This window comes from Myotis nattereri, assembly GCF_964212035.1.
Source record: "Myotis nattereri genome assembly, chromosome: 8".
Lineage (NCBI taxonomy): Eukaryota > Metazoa > Chordata > Mammalia > Chiroptera > Vespertilionidae > Myotis > Myotis nattereri.
In genome coordinates, this window is record NC_138083.1 from 22,246,009 (window position 1) to 22,272,218 (window position 26,210).

A 26,210-nucleotide genomic window follows, 5' to 3' on the forward strand; every position below is an offset into this window, starting at 1 on the left:
CATTAAAAAAATCAACTACTCACCCGCATTGACTATAGCGTCTACCTCTAGCAATGTGATGTCACCTCTATAGAGAGAAACTTTTTCACTCAAATTTTTCTTCACCTGTGATGTTTCCTGAGTATTTTCTTCTGTAATAAAAAAGAAATATATATTAATAGTAATATTCTTAATCAATGTAATGAATAGAATTTTGATACAAAAGCCAATATGAGTCACACTCTAATATATTAGACAAGTGGAAATAAATGTGTAAGTTATCAGGGCTGTGCCTTATTTTCCACATATTGTGTATTCCTAAATACAAATGCAGTATCATGTATATAATAAGCACTCAATACATGTAGTCATGTTACATTGGTCAACCAAAAAATAAATGTTTATTATTGTTATTAAAATGTCAATTTTGAAATAAAATTATGTAGCACCAGTTTCACAAGGAGATAAGAAAAATATGCACAAATACCAAGACAAAACAAATTTTCACAGTGAATGAGCTTATTTCTACTTTGTTCAGTTACCTAAAAGACATTATTGAAAATAATATTTACTCAGAACAAAAACATTTAAATTCAGTTCTTTGCTACTTCTAACTAATAAGCTATCCCTCAGAATGAAATGGATTAAGAATATTTGAATGTGTAAAACTACTCATTTCTTAAATTATATTAACCTTTGACTCTAGAAGGCACTGCTAGATTTAAAAGAGAAATAGCTCTGTCCTACACACAACAGCCAGGTAGTATAATTAAAAGTAAAAGATTACATTCTAAAACCCAACATTTTAGAATGTTTTAGAGAAATAATATAGTCTGCATTTTCTTTTAAACAAATAGTAATGTTAAGACATTAAACAAAGCTATATGAAATTAAAATACAATAAAATGTTATGCTTTTTAAGATATCTCTTGAAAAACTGATTTATGGACTCCAATTTTTTAAAATATTCATGATTTGTGCAAATCTTTCAATGGGGATGATAATGCTATTAATTCACTATGATTCTCTCATATGAGCATACAATTTGAGGTATCTGAATGATTAGAGGTGACAGGTTATGTCACTTGAATTGTCTTTGGGACCCAGTAACCAAAGAAAAAATTGTTTTCAATCAAGTATCAAAATATTTATTACTGTTGTTGTTGTTACTATTCCCTATCAGTGAAAGAGATTGGACTTTTTGTGCTCTTACCAAGCTGCCAGTGACTGGCCCAAAGACAAAGACTTTGAGCCAGAAGACTTTGAATTCCACATCCAATCAATTTCAATTCTTACTACTTTTACCAAATTAGAAAGACCTGTTTCCAATTAAAGATTGTTGAATGACAACAAATACTTGGTGGCTTTGACATAAATTTCTGGATATTTGGACTATTTGAATCTAGACATTTAAAGATCTTTCAGTGAAGACAGGTTCAGAATTCCATCAGGCATTAAATTGAAAAGCATATCACAAATGAAAGTGAAAGGTTAATTGTTTAAACTTGGGTGAAAGAGTTAAGGATTCCTAATCCATCCTCCAGTTGCATCTTTTTAAGAGAGAGAGAGAGAGAGGAAGGGGAGGGAGGAAGAGAGAGAGAAATAGAAACATTGACTTGTTATTCCACTTTTTTATGCATTCATGGGGGAATTTTGTATGTGTCATTGGTGGGGAGCTCTCCGTGTCTCCATCTGCTGTTGCTGGAAGTGGGCTTCTTGGATGTCATGAGAAAAAGAATTTTCTGAGATTCATACAGGAAAAGAAAGTATTGTAAAAAGCTTTATTTCTTTGCAATCAAACCCCTTAGTTTCCAAGGTCCTATTTCACTCTGTCCCACCAAAGAAAAAGTCTCATTTTGCTTTCAGCAGAGTTAGGATTAAAGCCGTTGTCCAGAGTTTCTGTTCCATGCCTTCACAGCCTAATCCAACATCAGGCTAGCTTAGTTTGTGTTCCTAGCTATAGTCCATCAGTCCATTGCATGTGGGAGCCACAGGACCAGATGGCTTTTGAGGGAACATGGGCAGGAGCAAAACCAGATGAACAGAGAGCCAACAGCCAAGAGAGAGAGCTCCTTTGTCTGTGGAATTATATATTCCCAAATTTTGGGAGGCTTGCAATGGCCCCAACCCCTCTGGCCAATGATTTCTGTCCCAGGTTAGACTAAGAGGCACCTTCCCTACATCACCCCAACTTTACTGAGCAAGTGTCCAACTTTCCCCTTCCCCAGTGATCTCCAGGGAATGGATTGGTGCTTCCCTAGGGAGTGTGAAATTGTAGCTTCCTGGTGAAGCTGCCCAGATGGCCATGTTTATAAAGTCTGGCCTCCCTTTTGTTCCTTTCCAATTATTAATAACTAGCTCATTACAATGGTATCACGCTGACTGGGGATCGAACCCGAGACCTTGGCCTATCAGGATGACATTCTAACCAACTGAGCTGCCTGGCCAGGCTTCCTAGTTGCATTTAGTTCTGAAAAGTATTTCTTCACTTTTTTCATGAAGCATATGTATGTAATATTGCATGTAGAGTAATGTGACTTTTAATGTGACAATAAACCATGTATTTCGGCAAAATTTAAATAATGGTATTGGAAAGTATCAAAGTTTAAACCATTTGTACCACAGTCGAGTTTTCTTAAATCCTAATTTCTCATCTTCAAGCTTAAAAAAAAATGAAATATTTTGAGCCTAATTAAAGGTTCAAGCAGTTGAATATATTGAATATATTGCTCTGGCAGGTCAGTCAAGTAAGTATTCAAACTGATCTTATTAGAATTATCAGCAACATAAATATTTTTATCTCTCTCTCATAAGCATCTTTTTTCCTCCTAGCCAGACTTATACTTGCTGCCCAATTCCTCACATGGTCTATCAAAAAGGCAGAAATGTACTCAAAAACTACAATTAATAATATTAATAATTATCAGCATTTCCTGATCAACAATAAACCAAAACCAAATGGCATAGTTTTAACCACCAACTATTTTCTGTAACTACAACAATGTAAATTACCACTAGAGGCCACTTATTTTATTATATGTGCTGCCGAAGCGAGCACAAGGCCACTTATTTTATTTGAACAGCAATGCACTTCTTTTTCACACAACTGTGTTTCATCAGCACTGATCCAATCTATATCCTGGGTTTTCATTAATACATAAGACAGAACACTGTCAAGTATCACTCCCTCATGGGCATTCTATATGTGCACAAAGCACCAATTCACATTTTGTATATTACTGGATTTATCTAACTGCAAGTTGAAATATCTGTCGGTGCGCACTTATGATAGTAATTGTTCTTCCAGATTGTATACTATTGATTATATTTTTTAAAAAACCAGAGAGAGATAGAGAGTAAAATAGTAAAAACAACTTTTATTCAGACATGGCTGCAATAGGAGAAAAAAGACCTCAGTATAGAACAGGGCTCAATAGCAAACACAGAACAAGTGGGTTTTTATAGCCAAGGAACAAAGTGGGAATCAATGGAAGGAAAATTACTAAGAGGAAACACTGGGGATGGAGGGAAATTGTGGTTAAACAGACTTAGGACTCTTACTACAGGCAGGCCAGGGTGATCAGATATAACCTGGGGAATAGGGGCAGAGGTGTGGAATTTTAATTAGATATTGAGAGTGATTAGATATAAAGGGTAGGGAATTCTCTCTAAACTGATTAGGCAGGATTCTTGCTAAAACTGTGCTATGCAAATCTTGGCAAGGATGTGCCTACAAGCGGATTTAGACCATAATGCCTCAAGAGATGGTGAAGAAATAAGATAAAAAGAATTGACCTCATGGAGTAGAATGTCCAGCTGACCAGAAAATTCCACTGTAAAGTAAGAAATAAAGTTCAATCTTCATTCAACCATGAAATCATTGATAGGTCTCTGTTACAACAGCCCAACCTTTCCTTAACTTGCCATTGAACAAATAGATATACCAATTTGTCTAATCAATTTCTTTGTGAGAGCACTTACATCATTCCCATTTTTGTTAAAAATAACAATCTGAATACCTTTATTTATATATTAATCTTCTAATTATTTCTTTATTTTCAACTCCTAAAAGAGAATTTCAAAGTCACACACACCCTTTTGATGCAGACTACAAGATCGCCCTGCTTTGTTTGCATATGGGTGAGAGGAAAACAAAAACACACATGGCTTTACTGTGAGAGAAGAGAGAGGAAGTGCTCATATACTTGGTGACTTCAGAAAGAATAAGGTAACAGAGGGAATCCTTTTACAGTATGTACCTATGTCACCATGTTGTACACTTGAAATATCTTACAATTTTGTTAATTATACCTCAATAAAGCTGTAGAGAAATGTGCCCAAAAAAAGATAAGACCTGAAAGGCCATTTGGATTAGAAGTTCCCTGTTTATCCATACACTAGAGTGAGGTCCCCTGGCCTGGCCTGCAGGATCGGGCTGAAATTGGCTCTACAATATCCCCTGAGGGGTCCTGGATTGCGAGAGGGAGCAGGCCAGGCCAAGGGACTCCACCAGTGCACGATTAGGGCCAGGGAGGGACGTGGGAGGTTGGCCAGCTGGGTAGGGACTGCTGAAGGGCTCCAGGGCGTGTCCAGCCCGTCCCACTCAGTCCCGATTGGCCAGACCTCAGTAGCAAGCTAACCTACTAGTCGTCTGTTCCCTGGTGGTCAGTGCACATCATAGCCAGAGGTTGAGTGGCCTCAGCATATCATTAGCATATTACACTTTGATTGGTTGAATGGATGACTGGACAACTGGACACCTAGCATATTAGGCTTTTACTATATAGGATGGTTGAGAATTTTAGAAATTAGACTTCTTAGATTCTACAGTCATTACCTCTTCCAGTTAGTTATCCTAAGTCCTCTAACTTCAGTTCAATTTTAAGTCTCCTACCACATATCCAACTAGTCTGTAAATATTATCAAGTCTAGCCCTAACTGGTTTGGCTCAGTGGATAGAGCATCTGCCTGCAGACTGAAGGGTCCCGGGTTCGATTCCGGTCAAGGGCATGTACCTTGGTTGCGGGTACATCCCCAGTAGGAGGTGTGCAGGAGGCAGCTGATCGATGTTTCTCTCTCATTGATGTTTCTAACTCTCTATCCCTCTCCCTTCCTCTCTGTAAAAAAAATCAATAAAATATATATTAAAAATATATATATATTACCAAGTCTACTCTTAAAATATCCCAAATTAATTTGCTCCTCTTGACACTCACTACAACTTCCCTGGTGTATTAAGTTAAACATTAAAATAAATTGAAATCAAAATATAATATCTCTTCCCCTAATCTATTTTACCAACCTAATTTTCCACAACTCCCCCATCACTCTGCAGTCTAATCATACCAGCCTTTTTAATGCTTCTATGTATTTGCTTACATTGTTCTCACGAACCCAAATGCCATTCCCTTTCATCCCCTTGACAAACTCCTACTCCCTGTTAAGAGCTACTATAAATGCCAGGTTTCATGAATTCTTCTCCACTACTCCAAATGACTTTGTCATTTAATACATTATACATTATACATTATCGATTACTTTATGATTTTCAGTCTCTGAAATGAGACTGCCAAGGCTAGATTGATGTCTTTTGCACATTTGAGTCCTTCCAGATTCCTAGCACAATGACTGACACACTAGATACTGAAACATTTACTAGAAGGAAAGGAAAACTGAAGGGATAGAATAAAAATAGAAACCTAACACAATGATAATTTCAAAAGCAAGGCTAATCACTTTAAATACCTTAGTGAACAATAACAAGAAAGCTTGTTAACTTTCTAAGCAAAAATGGTAATGACTTGGATATATTTTAATTTCCTACTTCAAAAATCACTAACTTCTAAAACTTCTACTTTTTTATTCTTTAGTCTTCAAGGTAGATTCACAAAATGTGTTCCGAAGAACAAGGCGAAATTTCTGGGGATAGGACAAGCCATCTTTTTCACAAGCTTTAAGGTGATTCTTGAGCACATTAAAGTTGGAGAACCACTGCTCTAAATGATTATCTATATATATAAAAGCCTAAGTGACCATTATGACCAATTGACCAGATGACTGACCAGTAGCTATGATGCACACTGACCATCAGGGGGCAGACGCTCAATGCAGAAGCTGCCCCTTGTGGTCAGTGCGCTCCCACAGTCAACCTCCAGTGGCTCGCCAACCTCCTGTGGTCGCTCCCTCCAGCCAGCCATCCTCCCATGGTCCCTCCCCCTGGTCAGCCACCCTGATGGGCCTGATTGGAACTGGGCGAGACAGCCCCGATTGGCCCAAATCGCCCCCAATCGCCAGCCAGGCCAAGGGACCCCACCCGTGCACAAATTCGTGCACCAGGTTCTAATTTTATATGTAAAATCATTGACACAATTTTTAAAATAATATTGGAAACCCAACAGACTGTGTGTGATTTTTTTAAACAGGTATTTTTTCTTATCTTATTTTATTAATATATTTTTATTGATTTCAGAGAGGAAGAGAGAGGGAGAGATAGAAACATCAATGATGAGAGAGAATCATCAACTGGCTGCCTCCTGCACACCCCACCCCATCCCACACTGGGATCGAGCCTGCAACCTGGTCATGTGCCCTTAACCGGAATCTAACCTGGGACCCTTCAGTCCATAGGCTGAAGCTCTATCCACTGAGCCAAACTGGTTAAACAGGCTTTTAAAAACTATGCATAACATTCAGAGAAAGGAAAAGCTATTAGCTCTCTGACTCACAGTGTGTTTCTGAGCTTCTCCATGTTGTCACAAACCTGGAAGGAGATATAACTACTAGCTATGCTTCAGATGCTGGCAATGATAAATTCCATAACTATACACATGATCATTATTTTTAAGGTCATAAATGTTCAAAATTTAGGGAAAATTATGAAATCTGCAAATCTAGAGTACTGAAGGAAATAAATACCCTGAAACTCTGGGTCAGCACCCTCTTAACCTTATCCTTCAGCACAGATATATAAAATCATATACACATTTGCACAACCATCAACCCGTACTGGAAGTGTCAGCCCTAGGTTAGTCTTCACTGCTTTTAAATCTTATGTATTTGAAATCATAAACAATATATATTCTTTCATGTCTGGTTTCTTTTGATGAACATTATTTTTTGTGTAATTTTTGTTGTTATATGAGGCTGTAATTTGTGCATTTTCATTACTCTACTTATTACTGTCCAATATTGGATTGATTATACCATTTTACTGCTGATGAAAATTATTTCCAGATTTTAGCTAACACAAATAATACTTCTGTTTAAAAAAAAATTATTGAAAGTATTACAGATGTCCCTTTTTTCCCCATAGACCTTCCTCCTTCCCATTCTTATCTCTTCCCCAGGTCTTCACCCAACTATTGTCTGTGTCCATGGATTATGCATATATGTATATAGGTTCTTTGGTTGATCTCTTCCCCTGCCCCTCCCTCTGAGAATCCTCAGTCTGTTGCATGCTTCCATATCTCTGAATCCATTTTGTCTGTCAGCTTATTTTGTTCATTAGATTCCACATGTAAGTGAGATCACGTGATAGTTGTCTTTCTCTGACTGGCTTATGTCACTTAACATAATACTCTCCAGGTTCCTCCATGCTGTCTCAAAGGGTAAGAGGTCTTTCTCTTTTACACCTGCATAGTATTCCATTGTGCACATGTACCACAGCTTTTTTATCCATTCATCTACTGATGGTCATGTGGGCTGTTTCCAGAACTTAGTTATTGAAAATAGGGGTGCATATATTCTCTGATTGGTGTTTCAGGCTTCTTAGGATATATTCCTTGAAATGGGATCACTGGGTCAAATGGCAGTTCCATTTTTTTAAATTTTTTAAGGAAACGCAACACTGTTTTCCATAGTAGCTGTACCGATCTGCATTCTTGTACCTAGTACATTCCCAGTACTGTTTTAGGATACTTTTTTCACTACATCCTTGCCAGCACTTGTTTGTCAATTTAGTGATGGTAGCCATTCTGGCAGGTGTGAGGTGGTAGCTCACTGTTGTTTTAATTTGCATCTCTCTGATGATTAGTGACATTGAGCATTATTTCATATGTCTTTTGGCCATTTGTATGTCCTCTTTGAAGAAGTATCTATTTAGGTCCTCTGCAAAATAAGAAGCTTCTGCACAGCAAAAGAAACCAACATCAAAATGAAAAGGGAACCCACTGTATGGAAGAACATATTTGCTAATAATATATGAGATGAGGGGTTAATTTCCAACATTTAAAGTATTCATACAAATAATACTTCTCTGAACATGACTGTACTTATCTTTTAGTGACTATCTGCCTAAATTCCTATTGAAAGTGCTGGGATATATAGGAACTATGCGTAGGGAAAAAGTAGGTTTATAGTTGTGAGTATGCAAAACTCCATTTATTCTTGTATTATTATTTTCCGTATGAAAAACTGTAAATCTACTTTTGCCCCATCCTATATATCTGAGTACAGAGAGCTTTAGTAGATGCTGCCAGAATTTGCAATTTTCCCAATTTATACTCCAGGCAGCACAGAGTTTCAACGCTATCCACATTCTGACACTTGGAATTGTCAATCTTTTTTAGTATTAGCCATTCTAGTGAGTGTTGCAACAGCATCTCCTTACAGTTTTAATTAGCATTTCCCTGGTAAATAATAAGTTGGGCAATTTTTCATATATTTATTAGCCATCTGAGTATCATCTTTGTGAAATGCCTATTCAAGTCTCTCCCATTTTTCTAATAGGTTGTCTTTTTCACATTGATTTATAGGATTTCTTTACCCAATATGGATACAAACCTTTTGTCAGGTATAGGTACAAGTATGTTCTCTTGTCCTTCGGTTTACTTTTTATATTTTATCAGTATCTTTGATAAGAAAAGTTCTTACCTTGTCCAACTTAACTTGTCAACTTAATTTTGTCTAGTTTATGAATCATTCCCTTTAAGTTCTTAAGTTTTGTGTCCTATTTAAGAAATATTTTCCTACCTTAAGATAATAAAGATATTATCTAATTTTATCCTCTAGAGGCTTCATTATTTTATTTTTCACACTTAGATCTTCAATCAAATGTGCATGGTGGGAAGTAGAGATCAAGATTCTTCCTTTCTCCCCTCCCCATCCATTTGAGTATCCAAAGGACCAACAACATTTTATTTAAAATATTATTTTTAATTGGTGAAAAGTAAAACCACTATGAAAATATCAATCACAAACTTAATGCATCAAATAACAAAGCAATGAAACAGTTGGAAACAATGAGAAAAATGACAAACATAACAGTAATGCAAACTTTAATATAATTCTCATAAGAATATGACAACTAAGCAGTCAAAATATAAAAGGTATCTGAATGTATATAATAAATCCAATAAATATACAGAACTGTAAACCCTACTAGGAATTCACCTTCTTTCTTGGTGCCTAGGGAACACTTTAAATATTGATTTCATATTTATCCTGTGAACAAAATCTCAAAAAATAGAAAGTACAAGTGCCTATTCTCTGATCACATTATAATAAAACTAGAAATTAATATTTTAAACACACAGTTCATAATTTTAAAATATCCACCTAAATAACTCTTAGGTCAAGAAGGAAATCACAGCTGCATTTATTCATCACTTAGAAATAACAAAACCAGTGTGTATCAAACCATTTTGGACTTGATCAAAGATATGATTAGAAGCAAATTTATAAGTAATTTTCACACAAAAATTAATGGGAGCATTAAATCATTAGAAAAACCTAGAAGAGGAAATATGATAAGATTATGTAATCTTTAGGGAGTAGAAAAATGGAAGAATTCAAAATAATCCCAGGCCTCAAAAATACCAAAATACACATACCTCTAATCTAATTCAATATTTAAAAAGAGAAAACATAAGACATAAAATTAGTAATAATAAAAGCAGTTTAATTGGATATGAAAGAGATCAAATGTTATAAGAAATTACTATGTGCAACTGTTTGCAAAAATTACCAAATAAATACCTCTATGAAAGTCCAGGGTAAAAATCTAATTATATCATGTATTATCCATTTGCAACCTGCATAATATCAGAGAAACTTCTGTAACACACTCTAGGATTCCTACTAAGAAGTGGTATTCATTTAGTCATTCAACAAATATCTAATGAGGATCCTGTACGTATTGGAGTACGTGCTAAATACTAAATACAAACTTCACAAGTCAACAGGATCTCTGGGCCTGCAGAGATCACATAGCACAGACAAGTGAATATGAAATTACAACTGAGATGCTTCAACAAAAGAGAAGTTTGGGGTGGTGGGGGGGAAGAGAACTGGCTTCTACCTTAGTCCGCGAGGATGGGGAGAAGAAGGTTGTAAAAGCGAGTTGGCGCCCTGGCTGGTTTGGCTCAGTGGATAGAGCGTCGGCCTGCGGACTCAAGGGTCCCAGGTTCGATTCCAGTCAAGGGCATGTACCTTGGCTGCAGGCACATCCCCAGTGGGGAGTGTGCAGGAGCCAGCTGGTCGATGTTTCTCTCTCATCAATGTTTCTGGCTCTCTATCCCTCTCCCTTCCTCTCTGTAAAACATCAATAAAATATATTAAAAAAAAAAAGTGAGTTGGCACATGACAAATGCCTACTCTCTACTGTGTCAGATGCCTTAAAAAGAAATTCTCATTCACTCCTCAGGACAGCTCTAGACAGATAACTTGCCCTATGCACAGTCTGATAAATGGAGGTATAAGAATTAACATCCAACCCTAGCCAGTTTGGCTCAGTGGACAGAGCGCCGGCCTGTGGACTGAAGCGTCTTGGGTTTGATTCCAGTCAAGGGCACATGCCCAGGTTGTGGGCTCAATCCCCAGTAGGGGGCATGCAGGAGGCAGCCGATCAATGATTCTCTCTCATCACTCATGTTTCCATCTCTCTCTCCCTCTCCCTTCCTCTGAAATATTATATATATACTAGAGGCCCGGTGCACAAAAATTTGTGCACTCGGCGGGGAGGGGCGGTCCCTCAGCCCGGCCTGTGCCCTCTCGCAGTCTGGGACCCCTCAGGAGATAACGACCTGCTGGCTTAGGCCTGCTCCCGGGTGGCAGAGGGCAGGCCCAATCCCTAGGTGCAGCCCCTGGTTGGGCTCAGAGCAGGGCCGATTGGGGAGTTGGGGTGCCGCCCCCTGTCATGCACAGAGCAGGGGAGATTGGGAGGTTGCGATGCCACCCTCAGTCACGCTCAGGGTAGGGCCAATTGGGGGGTTGGGGCACCGCCCCCTGTCACACTCAAGGCAGGGTCGATGGGGAGGTTGCGGCATCACCCCGTCATGCACAGAGCAGGGTCAATCAGGGGGTTGGGGAGCTCCCCCCTATCAGGCACAGAGCAGGGCCGATCAGGTGGTTGAGGAGCTACCCCGTCACTCACAGAGTAGGGCCACTAGGGGAGGTGGGGCACCACCCCCTGTCACACTCAGGTCAGGGTAGATCAGGGGATTGGGGCTCAGCCCTCTATCACCCACAGAGCAGGGCCAATCAGGAGGTTGGGGCGCCGCCACTCTCACACTCAGGGCAGGGCCGATCAGGGGGTTGAGGAACCGCCCCCTGTCACACACAGAGCCACAGGGCGATCAGGGGGTTTGGGCACTGCCCCGTCACGCTGATCCCAGTGCTGGGAGGCCTCATGGCTCCGCTGACCCCGGCGCTGGGAGGCTAATTACCCTTTCACTATATAGGATAGAGGCCTGGTGCATGGGTGGGGCTGGCTGGTTTGCCCTGAAGGGTGTCCTGGATCAGGGTGGGGGTCCCCACTGGGGTGCCTGGCCAGCCTGGATGAGGGGATGATGGCTGTTTGCAGCTGGTCACACACCCTTCAGGGTGGGGGTCCCCACGGGGGTTCCTGGCCAGTCTGGGTGAGGGGATGAGGGCTGTTTTCAGGCCAACTGAAGCTCCCAACTGCTCATTTTTTTCTTTTTTCTTTTTTTATTCTGGGCCAGGTTTAGCTCTGGCTCCAGCTCTGAGGCCCCTGCTGCTGAAAACAGGTATCTGGTTTGTTTCGGTTCTATAATCGAAACTCTGTATCAACTCCAGCTCTGAGATCCCGGCCGGCTGAAAGCTGGTTTCTGGGGTTTTGTTTAGCTTCTATATTTGTTACAATGTTTCTTAAACTGCAAGCTCAGAGGCCGGCAAGGCAGGCGGGGAACGTTGGAGTCCTCCGTTACTGAAGCAAGCAAGCCTCATGTTAGTTTCAAGCTGCCTGGCTGCCGGCCGCCATCTTGGCTGGCAGTTAATTTGCATATCGCCCTGATTAGCCAATGGGAAGGATAGCGGTCATACGCCAATTACCATGTTTCTCTTTTATTAGATAGGATTAAAAAAAAGAATTCACATCCAAATTTTTTGGCTCCAAAGTTCCTAATCTTTCCTTAAGTAGAATAAGAAGTCTAACTGGCTATAAAACACATACATACACAAACCTCAACTGAGATGCAATAAAAGAGGACACCAAACAATACATGCTGTGGCAAAGGACCCATAGTCAAAAGAGACTGGATAGTCTTTCAAGTTAATTAATGCATTGGGGAAAGCTATCACTAGAGGGCGACATTGCAAACACTATGAATAACAAGTCAATAGAAAAAAAGATCTCTAGGGTAAAACTAAAAGCACTGCAATATTTACGCCCATTTTTAAAGTACTAAAAAGGAAATGTTTTCCTGCGCTCAAATACTTTTTAGAATGGTTAAAGCATGTATAAAACAAAAAATAAATGCACCAAATATTCTTTTTTAACCTGAAATGTGTAGAAACATTTCCTTGGAGTTTCACAAAGATTACTGTAACATTAATGAGGATAGATGAATAAGCCTAAAAACATAAAAACTTATTTTCTAAATGATCATTGTGATAGCAGCTTTTCAGTTTAAAAATAATCACCCCTACCTTTACATTCTTAGGATTTTTGTAGCATAGTTATGTTAATGAAATTAATTTATTCTATATAGAACTATTTTCAGATAGGCAACCTATAATTAATCATTCATTCGTGAACTTAAGCTTTGAAATAGTGCCTTTAAAAATAGCAAAAGCAGAGCAAGGAAAATAATTATCTGGGCTTTCTCACCTCCCAGTCACTCCATAATTCAGTTTTCTGGGTTTTGGCCCCACTGAAATTGTTCTGGACAAATGTGTCAGTGGCTGCTTGTAACAGACCTGAATGACTCTTTGAGTTATTTGTTTGTGCACCTTTCTGCAGCAACTGTCACAACCAAACAATCATCTTTTCTGAAACACTGATTCTGTCTCTGGCAATCAAATTTTACTATGACTTACTTTTACTATGAACACTCCTCTGTTGGTTCTCTCACTGGCCATTGTTACAGTTTAGAATTTCGGTTTCCATCCTCAGCCCTCTTCTCTCCTGTGACTCTTTTTCTTAGAGAATCTCCACTCTACTTTTCAAATTTCATTCTCTGGTCTAGTTCTGACTGTTGTACACTAGCTATCTTTACTTGAATGTTACATAAGCATCTCAAATCCAACATGTCCAAACTTAACTCCTCACTTTTCACTAAAAGTGTGAATCCTCCTACATTTCCTTGCCATAAGTGGGGAAGACAACCATCTAGTCTTGCAAGACAGAAATTCTACTTCCCAAATCATTCTTTATTTCTGTCACCACTGGAACTGCCTGTTTTACCCAGGAATTACAATTTTAAGGGTGTTTTGTTAACTATTTAAACTTTTTTTTAAAAAAAATTATATATATATATTTTTTTATTGATTTTTTTACAGAGAGGAAAGGAGAGGGATAGAGAGTTAGAAACATCAATCAGCTGCCTCCTGCACACCTCCCACTGGGGATGTGCCCGCAACCAAGGTACATGCCCTTGACCGGAATCGAACCCGGGACCCTTCAGACCGCAGGCCGACACTCTATCCACTAAGCCAAACCAGTTATGGCAACTATTTAAACTTTTGAATGTGGATTCCTAGGTAAGGAAAAGGGAACGGATGCTGCATTTCCTTTCACCACAGAACCTGCTCCTCTCTAAGCCTTCCACCACTGCCACTTCCCACATCCATCTTGCCTGACTTACCCTATAAAGAATTTGAGCTTGGGGCTTAATTTTACGGACTTAGACTTAAAGCACTACCTTAGACTTGTCTACCTGGGATTCAAGTCCCACATTTTACCTCTCTCCAATTCATCCTTCATATTGATAGAATTTTCCCTCTAAAATGCAAAGTGCAAAACTAAGCACTACAAATTTCTCTCCCCTGATTATCTACAGGTGAAGGAACTACATGAAGTCAAGACTTCTTATGATCATACCTCAGCTTTCCTCTACAGCCTCCTTTTCTACCATCTTGCCCTCTACTTTGAGCTGTTACAGCAAATGATCCACAACTTGCACTCAAAAGATAACTTCCCATTCTGAGTAACTGGGATGTCCATCTCACCTTTCACTCTCCTATCTACCTGCTTGTGGAATTCTTCTTCACCCTTGTACATCTTGCTGAATTGTCACCTACTCTAAATGTTTCCTCGGTATTCTTCAGGAATTCCCAGCTTGATTTGCTTCATTACTATGTGGATCACACCACATTGAAATTACTCATTTGGTTCTATCTCCCCCACTCAGTAGTGAGATCCTTTGGGGAAGACATCCCATTTTACCCCTTCTAGTATGCTAAGCATTATTAGCAGAGAACTTGGCAACAGCATGCTCTCAATAAATGTTTAAATAAACTGACCAAGTAAGTCCCCAATGTCCGTACATACTTTCCAGACGGGACAATTTAGTCATTTGGAACTTTCCAGCAGACATTCATCCTCCTATTGCCCCCCCAGGCACAAGGAGATGGAACCAGCTTCTCCTCCCTAACTTAATAAACATCACCTGCCACTTAGCCAATTTCCAAACCTAGGGACATACCAAATTATCTCCCCCTCAACAAATCTCCACAGCCAAATAACCAAGAGCTTTTTACTCTACTTTCTGCATATCTCTGCCTCTATCTCCTCCTCTTCTCCAGTATCACACAATTCTTTTTCCTTGACAAGCCTTGTGATTACCGTTTCTCCTCTTCTACTTCTATGTAAGCAAAATGTTCTTAAAATGAAAGTCATATCACTCCTTCAAGCCCCACAGAATAAAGGCAGAATGCTTCAGAACAGTCTATCTTGTTGCTCCTTGTGGTTAGGAGTCCTGCAGCAGCATCACTTGGGGGCATCACCTCACCTACTGAGGATAGGGTCCTACTCCTGACTTACTGACTAAGAATCTGTACTTTAACAGGGAAGTCATATATTAGTTTCACATCATAAAAAGGCATTGGTCTGAGAGCTTTCATTCAATGGTTCCTGACTGTCTCCGCCACTGCCTCACCTGCCACTCTCCCATAGACAGAGAGCTTGCTGCCTTTAGAAATGGCTAAGAGCACTCTAGAACTCAGTAGGTCTTTAAGTCTTGCATCTTTTTTTCTACTTCCTGTTGCTCCTCCACCTACTCCTCAATTGATTCTCTTCTTTTAGGTCCTAGCTTTATTATTTCCTCTTTAAAGTCCTCCCAACCCTATCCCCTTCTCTTTTGTCCCTTTAGTCCCTAAAAGACTGTATTTCCTTTTGTAATTTAAAGAATCTTATGGCATCAGAATTTTTAAAAAAATATATTTTATTGATTTTTCACAGAGAGGAAAGGAGAGGGATAGAGAGTTAGAAACATCAATGAGAGAGAAACATCGATCAGCTGCCTCCTGCACACCTCCTACTGGGGATGTGCCTGCAACCAAGGTACATGCCGTTGGCCGGAATGGAACCTGGGACCTTTCAATCCGCAGGCTGACGCTCTATCCACTGAGCCAAACCAGTTAGGGCTGACATCAGAATTTTTCTCTCATTAAACTTTGTATTCCAAGTACCTCAAACAAAAGTAGGAGGGCCTTAAAAATGTTAATTGAATTGAAATCAAAATGAGAGTCACTAGTCCTGATAAAATAAGTTGTTTTCTATTCTGTTCAGGTCAGTTTCTGCATAGACAATAAACACATTTTTTTCCTCTACTGTAAAAATAAAAATAAATAGAAGTAAACAAATGAAAGCTAAACATAGAGATCCTATTGTAAGAAATAATCTGGTAGTGACTGGAAATTTTATTTGATTAAAGATTAATTCAAGTACTAAAAAGTACTACCAAGTGGAAGAGTCACCTTGAGCTATCTCTGAAAAAATAATTCATCATAAAAAGAAACCATTAGACCAGATAAGTTTATACAAGTTTCAAGGTGGGAGGAAACTGGATAATGATTTTGAATGCCTGATTATGTGTGCATGTGTGGAGATGGGTGTAGGAGTAAGGGGTTAAAATATTTGCCACTGTGAACAGTTAACTTTCACAAAGTAAGATGTGCACAATGACCAAGTAGTAATTTATATCCAAAGTTATTTCTGTGGGTGAGAAAGTAGGAGTACTAATGAAAGACTATTTAATATGTTCAGAGAAAAAAGTCATGTATGAATTCTCTACATGTAAATGATGAAAAAGTGGAACAGCCTTTAAGTGTTCAATCGGTTGATCTTGAAAAATGAATTCTTAGATAATACAGCTTCACTAAATCTTGTATACTGATTTCAAGGTAAAACGTGTCTGAATGGAAGAAAAACTTTACCTTAAGGTTTAGGAAATTGTTTCTCCTTATTTTTAACGCCTCTTTTGATATTATTTACATATGAATTGCACTTGGTTATTTTATTTGTTAAATGAGAGACAAAGTGAATTTTGACTAATTCACGATGTTAATAATTAATAGAAATTGTAATAGGAAAAACATCTACAATCAATTTTTATTAATAAAACATCTACAACTAATGTTTATTAATAAAATAATTAATAATTTTTCAAGTTTTTCAATAATTAAATCCCAGAGACTAATTCCACCTGAAATGTATCTAATACCCAGCCTAGACAGAGGATCAATCAAGTGTGGCCCTAACTGGTTTGGCTCAGTGGATAGGAGCGTCGGCCTGCGGACTGAAAGGTCCCAGGTTCGATTCTGGTCAAGAGCATGTACCTTGGTTGTGGGCACATCCCCAGTTGGGGTGTGCAGAAGGCAGCTGATCGATGTTTCTCTCTCATCGATGTTTCTAACTGTCTATCCCTCTCCTTTCCTCTCGGTAAAAAAGCAATAAAATATATTTTTAAAAAATAATTAAGTGTGACATCTAATTGGCAATGTGGCAAATTAGCTAATTCCAATTTTATCTGGCTATTGATAAATAATGTTTGTGTTTTACACATAGAAAAGAAGAGGAGCTTCTTTTTCCTGTACGGTTTTACCTTTTCCTTTTTAATATCCTCGGCTGATCAATGGCTCAAGTCATTTCACAGAGAGGAAGTACCCCAAAGCCACCTCTGAATTGGCTAAAGAAAGAGAACCAAAATGAAAATTTATTGAGGAAAGACACACAGAAAAGAAGACCCCCCCCCCAAAAGAAGCACAATTAAAAAACCCTTAGATAAATGCTTAGATAAGAGACTGCCAGGCTCAGAAGATGCACAGTAAAGAATTTCCTTCTTCTCAACTATAGTGGAAATAGAATATGAAAACTTAACATCTTCACCAAAACAACTATGTCCCATACCCACTGTGTCATCCAAATTTAGATTCCAATTTTTATTTCAAACTGATCAATTAATTCAACACTTATTGTGCACTTTACTAATTGATAAGCAGCACTATGCTAAGTGAAATAGAGACAATGGCCAATAAAAAAAAAAAAGTGCTTACAAAAGTTCTTTAGGAACCCAAGGAAGAGAATAATTTTTCAATATAAGAGATATACGTAACAGGACTTAACATGATTAATTCCTTCTACCAATATTTAATGAGGACATAAAGAATACCAGGTGTAATACAAAGCACAGTGACATGATGAAAAATAAGGCAGCTCATCTACCCTAGATAAGCTTTGAAAGTGGTAGTGGAGATAGAAGAGTAAACAGCCAATTACAATAAAGTACAAGAAGTACTTTGGGTCAATAAGCCAAGCAGAGAAAGACAAGTACCATATAATTTCACTCTTAGGTGGAATCTAATGAACAAAATGAACTAGCAAGCAAAATAGAGAGAATCTCATGGGTAGAGAACAGGCTGACAGCTTAGTGGGTGGCTGGGGGATTGAGTAAAAAAGAAAAAAGAGGGGGAAAAAACTCATGGACAAGAACAATAGTTTGGTGATTGTGGGAGGGTGTGAAGGAAGGCATAGGGGGGATAAATGGTGATGGACAGAGACTTCGTTTGGGTTGATGAACACACAATAATGTGTTGTAGAATTGTACACCTGAAACCTGTATAATTTTGTTAACTGGTGTCACCTCAAAAAAAAAAATCAGACCTTTAAAATAATTAAAAATTTTTAAGAAGTGCTTTGGATAATACTATAGAGCAGTGGTTCCCAACCTTCCTAATGCCTCCCCCCTTTAATACAATTCCTCATGTTGTGGTGACCCCCAATTTCATTGTTACAAACTGAACATAATTAAAGCATAGTGATTAATCACAAAAACAATATGTAATTACATATGTGTTTTCCGATGGTCTTAGGCGACCCCTGTGAAAGGGTCAGTAGACCCCCAAAGGGGTCGTGACCCACAGGTTGAGAACCACTGCTATAGAGGAAGGAGAGTTAAGAGCTATGAGGCTGGAGAAGTAATGACAAGAAGTAGTAACACTATGAGTCAACCAAAATACTGAGCACTTTGAGGTATATAAAATTCCTACAATAATCCTACAAGGGAGGTGACTATAATCACCTCCTCTCATAAACTGAGGAAACTAAGGAAGTCTAAACTTACTAGAGGTCACAGTGATAAGGGTGGAGCAGGAATCTGAACCAGTTACGTGCACCCAAAGATCTTTCAGGATCATAAGGAGGCCCTTTATATGAGTTTAGTCCTTTATCAAAAAAGGTCTTTAAAGGGTAAGATGCCAAAAGAATAATTTGATCAGATTTACATTTAGAAAGATTGCTTTGAGCAGGTATGGATGGGATGGAGCAAGACTTTAAAAGACAGGAAGATGAGTTCTGAGGGTGGCATTGTAATCCAAATAAAATATCTTTAAAGCCCTAGCCAGTTTGCCTCAATGGATAGAGTGTCAAATCAGCCTACGGACTGAAGGGTACCAAGTTTGATTCCTTATAAATTGGGCCAAGGGCACATGCCTGGGTTGCAGGCTCAGTCCCCAGTCAGGGGCATGCAGGAGGAAGCCAATCGATGATTCTCTCTCATCATTGATGTTTCTATCTCTCTCTCCCTCTCCCTTCCTCTCTGAAATCAATAAAAAAATATATATTTTTTAAAATCTTTAGAGCATAATCTCCAGTAGTGGAAGGGGTGACAGAATTAGAGGCATAAACAAATGGCATTTTAGAGAAGAAATTTCAATAATTTAGAACCTGCTAGAAGTAAGTGTTACTGGAGAGTACTATATGATAAATTGAGACAACTCCAAAATAAGATGAATAGGCTTTCTGAAACAAAGATAGTAAGTTTAGTTTTGGCTAAGTTGACTTAGAAACAAAAGTGTAACCAACTTCAATACCTTAAGGTCACACATTGACGTGTCAACTTTGAAATAATATTAGGTATTTTCAGAGCTACTTAAGTTAACAAATTTTAACTATTCGTAAAAGTATATGGATTAAATTTAATTTTTTTCATATTTTTCTTAAATATTTTACATCTTGCCTAGTCTGATGTGACTCAGTGGTTAAACATCAACCTATGAACAAAGAGGTCACAGTTCGATTCCCAGTCAGGGCACATGCCCTGGTTGTGGGCTCAATCCCCAGTGTGGGGCGTGGAGGAGGCAGCCAGTCAATGATTCTCTCATCATTGATGTTTCTATCTCTCCCTCTCCCTTCCTCTCTGAAATCAATAAAAATAAAATTAAAAATTTACATCTTATATATTTCCATATTGCACTATATCGGACTGGTAGAGTTGGTTAATCATCTAGTAGAATCATCTCAATTTTCTCTCTAAGCAAAACAGAAATATTGCTATTCATAACACTGAACCATAAAACCACACCTAGCATAAGTAAATGATTTTCAAAAGATTTTCAGCCCTTAAGAACATACTTATGGGCCCTCTAATCTTTTTTAACCACTGAATAAAATAATTTGTTGGTATAATCTTGCTTATTTTCAAAGTATTTCTATTCACAGTCTCTTTCAGTCTTTATAATAATCCTATACATTATAATAAAAAGCAAATAACAGACAAGTGTTTGGAATATATAGATGTGAAATACAGAACCACAACTTATAAATCAGTTTACAGTTCATGCTGTACACAAACATATACTACAAACTTGATTTATAATATTGTATAAAACTGAAATTTAGAAAGTTTGGGTTTCACAATCTTTGATAATCTAGTTGAAAGGAGAAAAACATTAGAATATAATTTATTAAGTTTATTACCAAGTAATAAGATAACCTGAGGAATTTATAATTATTCAAACTTATGGAAAGAGTTAGTGGAGACTAAAATGAAAAGTAAATATAACCTCTGACTGTGAAAACTGGGTTCAATGGCTTGACATGAGAAGGTTATGAGTAAAATTTCATCTCTATCCCACAGACATGATGTTTCTGCCTCAAGGAAACTGTAGTTAGTTTTTAAAAGTTATATACACGCCGAAACCGGTTTGGCTCAGTGGATAGAGCGTTAGCCTGCAGACTGAAAGGTCCCAGGTTTGATTCCGGTCAAGGGCATGTACCTTGGTTGCGGGAACATCCCCAGTAGATGTGCAGGAGGCAGCTGATCGATGTTTCTCTCTCTCATCGATGTTTTTAACTCTCTATCTCTCTTCCTTCCTCTCTGTAAAAAATCAATAAAATATATTTTTAAAAAAAAAGTTATATACACAATTCCATGGCATAATACAAAATTAATGCCAGGCTTTTGTTTTCTCCTCCAATATTATTTCCTGACACTTCCATATCTATTACCTGTCACTTTGCTATGTTTTAAATTGTTATATTTTAAAACTTACACCCTATGAGCTCATGATGTTAACTGTACAAACCTAATACAGCCATAGATATTTGCTACTGTAATAATTATCATTGTGTAGCAGTTACCAGGTCTTAAAGAAAAATATCCTAATATTCTAGTCATCCAAAATAATGCCCAAGTTCACATCCATATGTATCACTGCACTAATTCCATCACCCTAAAAAGATAAACCTATTCAAATCTCTCTTCTGTAAGGATTTTTTATTTATGGAAACCTATTTCCAGGGCAGCCCTTTGTATTCATGAGTCCAAACTCCTTATCTCACAGCTGAGCAAACGGAGGCCCAGAAAGCTTTTGATCAGAACAGGTCCACGAGAATTCAAAGCAAGGCGGGGATAAGGACACATATGTAATACCATAATCAATAAAGAAAAAAAATACCATTCATCTTTTCCTCTTTATACTGCTGAATACACCCCCTTTGCCTGCTCCTTTCTAAGAAGAATTAGAGAGAAGGGATAGAGGCAAATTCAATAAAATTTTGTTTGGTAATTTAGTGTCTCAAAAGCAAAGGCACTGAGGCTAAGAAAAGAAAGCAGGTTAAACTGAAACTAGTCCCTACACTAAGAATTTGGACCAAATTTCAAATGCGCATACCAACGCTGACTCATTATCTCCTATAGGTAAAGATGGCTTCTATCTCAGTGCCCTCATGGATCATAATCGATGAGATGCATAATCAATGCATGCCCTTAATTCATTTCACAGTAATGGCAGATTATGTATATCACTGGCCACATTAAGTATTTTCACTTTTCTCTATTAAATTATTTTCTAAAATTATAAGATACACGATTGCATTTAAGTAATTTTTCCATAATTCTTAGACACTTCCTCAAAAATTATAAAAGTAACACTTTCACTGAAGCCAATACAACAATGCAAAAATATGAAAAGGAAAAAAAGGTCATCTCTATTCCTTCTTTATCCTCCATCCCATATATCAAGATAATTATACCTTTTTTATTTCAAATACATGCAATATGTTTTATAAAAACAAGTTTTTAAAAATAGAGTACTCTGTGAGTTATAACTAGCTTTCCTCACTTATTAAAACATCACAGACATTCCTTAAAAAATGAAAACAAGGCTCCAGCCAGGTGGCTCAATTGGTTGGACCGTCATCCCAAACACCAAAAAGACTGCAGGTTCGATTCCTGTTGAGAACATATCCCTAGGTTGCGGGTTCAATCCCAGTCAAGGTGTGTACAGGAGACAACTGATCAATGTTTTTCATCGATGTTTCTCTCTCTCTAAAAATCAATAGAAACATACCCTCTGGTGAGGATTAGAAAAAGAAAAAAAAATCATAGAACCCATTTTTTAAGAGCGCCATGATATTGCATTGCAACCATTCTCCCTCTTGATGTACATTAAAGTTATTTCTAGCATTTTGTCACTACCGGCAATGCAGTGATAAACATGTCTGTATCATTGACTATGTCACGTTGAAACAAAGTTATACCCTTACATATAGACATATAGTCAGTGAATTAATAAGAGAGCACTCAGAAGAGAACCCAGTATATGAAAAGGACTTTTGATCAAGAAATCCTCTTTGGAGAAAGGCTCAGGAGAACACATTCTTGACAAATGAGATATTATGTTCAAAATGGATCACAATCTCTTCTAAAAGTTCTTAAAATAGGGAAAGACTGAAGAATTACGAACAAGGTTCAGAGTTCGTATTATTAGCATGGAGAACTAAAACAACCAATTATAGGTTCAAAAAAAAAAAGTCCTCTTCCAAGGAGAAGCTGCCTAATAGAGTATGATTTACATAATTTAAAAAAGAATTATAGACAAAATTTAAATTTAAAAAACACACACACAAGCCAAATGCTTAAGATGTTTCCTATATAACACCAATATTTGAGATAAATTTGTCATTTAGGATCAGGATTTATACCAAAAACAAACAATATTAAATAGAAAATTAATATGCATATCTCATTACAACATATTTATTTTACTATTTTAAAATTTTTTTGTCATATACAGTAAAATATGATCATTTAACATCTCAACAAAATAGAAAATAATGTAACTAAACATCAGAAATAGCACAATTTTTAAGTGTAAAAATTAAAACCTGTTTTATCAAGCTTTCTATAGATATCAAATTGAAGAAAACTGACCAGAATATTATCATACTTCATCTTGAAAATATATTTATTGATTTAAAAAAATCTACAATGAATGGTTGGTTTTGAGCTCTACAGAATTTTAAAAACAAGAGGGGAACCTTGCAAAGTTCTATGATAAATAAATGTACTTTTTAGGTTTTGGCAGACTGTATTTTCATTCATCCTTTGAAGTACTGCTGAAAAAGAAGCAAGAGTACCATCACTCTCAAAGGACAAAGGATTGGTTATGAAAGTGAAAACAGTTTATGATAACTACACACAGCAGACAGAGAATCCTGGAACTAAAGCATCAACTGCCTTTCTGCTTTAGTAGACAGCCAACATTTTTCCATCAGGACCCACAAAATTCGGTCATTTCTTAATTTTCTTCCTTTTCAGCTCTCCATGTTCATTCTGTGAAGTCCTATTGGTGTTAAACACACAATAAAAAATATATGTTTCTATCACTCTTTTGCTCTGTTTGCCTTCTTGTCTCAACAGTATTTTCTTTCCTTCTTCAAAACAGACTCTTCTCAAGGAGTCTTCAATGAGAATTTCTTGATAAAAAATGGATTGGAAGACAAGATGAGATAAAAGAGGTCTTTTCATTGTACCCAAGCTAGAGGGGGGAAAAAAAGAGAGAAAAATGATACAAAATTATCTAATAACACTTCTTATTTTCACTGAAAGAAAAAATAAAACTCTCACTTGACCAATTTTATTGACATATCTTTGTTCATATCCTCTAATTGAGTTGTTACAGGTATAAGTTCCCGCTGCTCCAAGTTTTTCAAAAACAACTTCTCCCCACATACTCATGCATATTTCTTATATTATCACTTAAAAAGCAAAACAGAATTATAAATTGTCAGGAGTACAACTGAAAATAGCATTTCTAAAACCTCAATAAGTAAATACCTAGAAAATCTCTATGAAATTCCCTACTATATGGTTTGAAGAAAAAAAAATCTTTGTGCAATATTTTTAAGCTGCACTAAGACTAGGGCTATCTTAGAAGCCATTCACTGAACTCTTGGCACTTAAGTCTCTGCTATTCTAGGGAAAAATCAAGAATGTAAGACTTAAAGAGTTCCAATTAATCAACAATTTAACTGCTAGCAGTGTAAAACATTGTCATGCCTGAGAAGTCAGTGTTAAATGGTTAAATAGCCAAAGAAGAGATCATCAATTACAAATAAGAGGTTTAAACATATACTAAAATATTTAAAATTCAATACAGTTTTCACATCTAAACATTTTCATTGGTTTCTAAAAGTTGCTGCTAGCTAATACTATTATGTCATCATGCTATGTACCTAAATGTTCCTGGTGAATCTGATTACCATAGAAGTGAATCTATGATTCAAGAACTCCGAGACAACTTCTTATATTGTGAAACAAAGTTGTGTAAGAGCAGAAAAAGAACTACAAAAAGATGCTAATATTCTTTCCTACTTCTTTTACCACCCTTACAAAAGAAGATAGCTCCACCCCAACTTTCCCATCTCCCACGCCACCCTCCACTAGCCACTCCCCACTCCTCTCAGAAAAAGAATTATTTTATCCAACCAAAACACAGCAACCAGGTAAAATACATAAGAAGAAGAATACCTGTAAGATTTTTCTTCCCATAAATTGTCCCAGGCAAGGATCCTCAGGCACTCTCTCCATGTTGTCCTCCACCACTTCTTCAACCATTAGAGATGCATCCTGAATGATGGTGGAGGATTCAGAAGTTTATAGTAGATGTGGCATATTGAGATCAAGGATCATATCCATCTCCTCACAAAAAGGGATGGGGCCTTTCAGTTAATCCAGATGATTACATTACTTGTTACTATTCTGATATTGAGCAATTCCGACTCTCAACCCCAAAAATCCCATCATTATATCCCTCAAAATCTTGAATATATCATTCTCCTTATTTTTCCCTTTGCTACTTATTATTTTAATTTATTTATATCTTGGTCCATTCCACAAAAGATGTTGGGTTGATATTACTCTTTAGTAATAAAGCAACACCTAGAAAGTATCCTTACTTTAAGGTATTCTCCACATATATATCATCTCTCATAAAACCCACAGGCAATGAAGGAACTAACCAAAACCTACCCTGATATTCTGAGTAAAAAAAAGGTTAAGAGAAGTATGTGAAAATACACTTCTGTGAGAGCCTAGGAATAATGAGTGAAGGAGATGATTGCTAAGAACTTAATAAAAGTATATTACAAAGAAAACTAGAAGAGACTATATGTAAATTAAAGTGCTACCACTTTAGGTAACCACTGCTACCCTCATGTTGCTCATCTCCCCTTCTCTCCAACATAACTTTTAGTGCTTAATTTTTTAAATAAAAATATGCTCCTTATAAAACATTGTTTTAAGAAAACCATATTAAAATTTCATGTCCTTTCCTGTTTCTTGTGCATATCTGTACATATATTTCTGACCACAAAGAGACTGTTCTTGCTTCTTGTTTTAATGTATCTTGACCATTTTTTCACATGGCATATAATGATCTCACTCATCTTTTCAAATGTTTATATAACACTCCCTTGCATCTACGCATTGTGCTCTACTATTTCTTTGCTCATTCTCTCCCCTTCTCTAATCTCCTCTGAAAATGGAAATACCTGGTTCCATGCCTTATGTCTCTTAAACATTTGCTCATATTTTTTACCTCCACTTTTTAATCTTTAGATTATAGGATGTTTCCCCTCACTTTCTTTCTAAATCATTAACTCAGCTTTTAGCTCTTGCTTTTAAAAGAATTTTAGCAATCATATTTTTGTTTCTGACAGCTCTGCAGATTGCTTCAGGACAGTTTGACTTATTTTTTAAGCTATTTTATCCTCATATATCTCTGAAGATACAAATTACATTTATGATACAGTATTGGTTTCCTCACCATTACCATCTGTTATCAAACTGTTTATTCTAAAAAGACATCCATTTTTAGTTTAAATTTTATTTTATAATGAGTAAATTTGAGCATGTTTATATTTCAAACCCATTTATATTTAATTTTTATAAAATATTATGTTTTTAAAAAATATGTTTTTACTGATTTCA

The 26,210-nt window shown here is 37.1% G+C and overlaps 1 protein-coding gene across 4 annotated transcripts in view; it reads right to left on the reverse strand.

Moving 5' to 3' along the window:
- The window catches only part of MACROD2 (mono-ADP ribosylhydrolase 2), a 1,902,899-nt gene that overhangs the window by 1,833,975 nt on the left and 42,714 nt on the right, over positions 1-26,210 (reverse strand). For all 4 annotated transcript variants that reach the window (XM_081097752.1, XM_081097753.1, XM_081097754.1 and 1 more), the window contains exon 3: positions 24-131. In XM_081097752.1, coding sequence (XP_080953878.1) covers positions 24-131 — 108 coding nt within the window. The remainder of the gene's footprint in view (positions 1-23; positions 132-26,210) is intronic.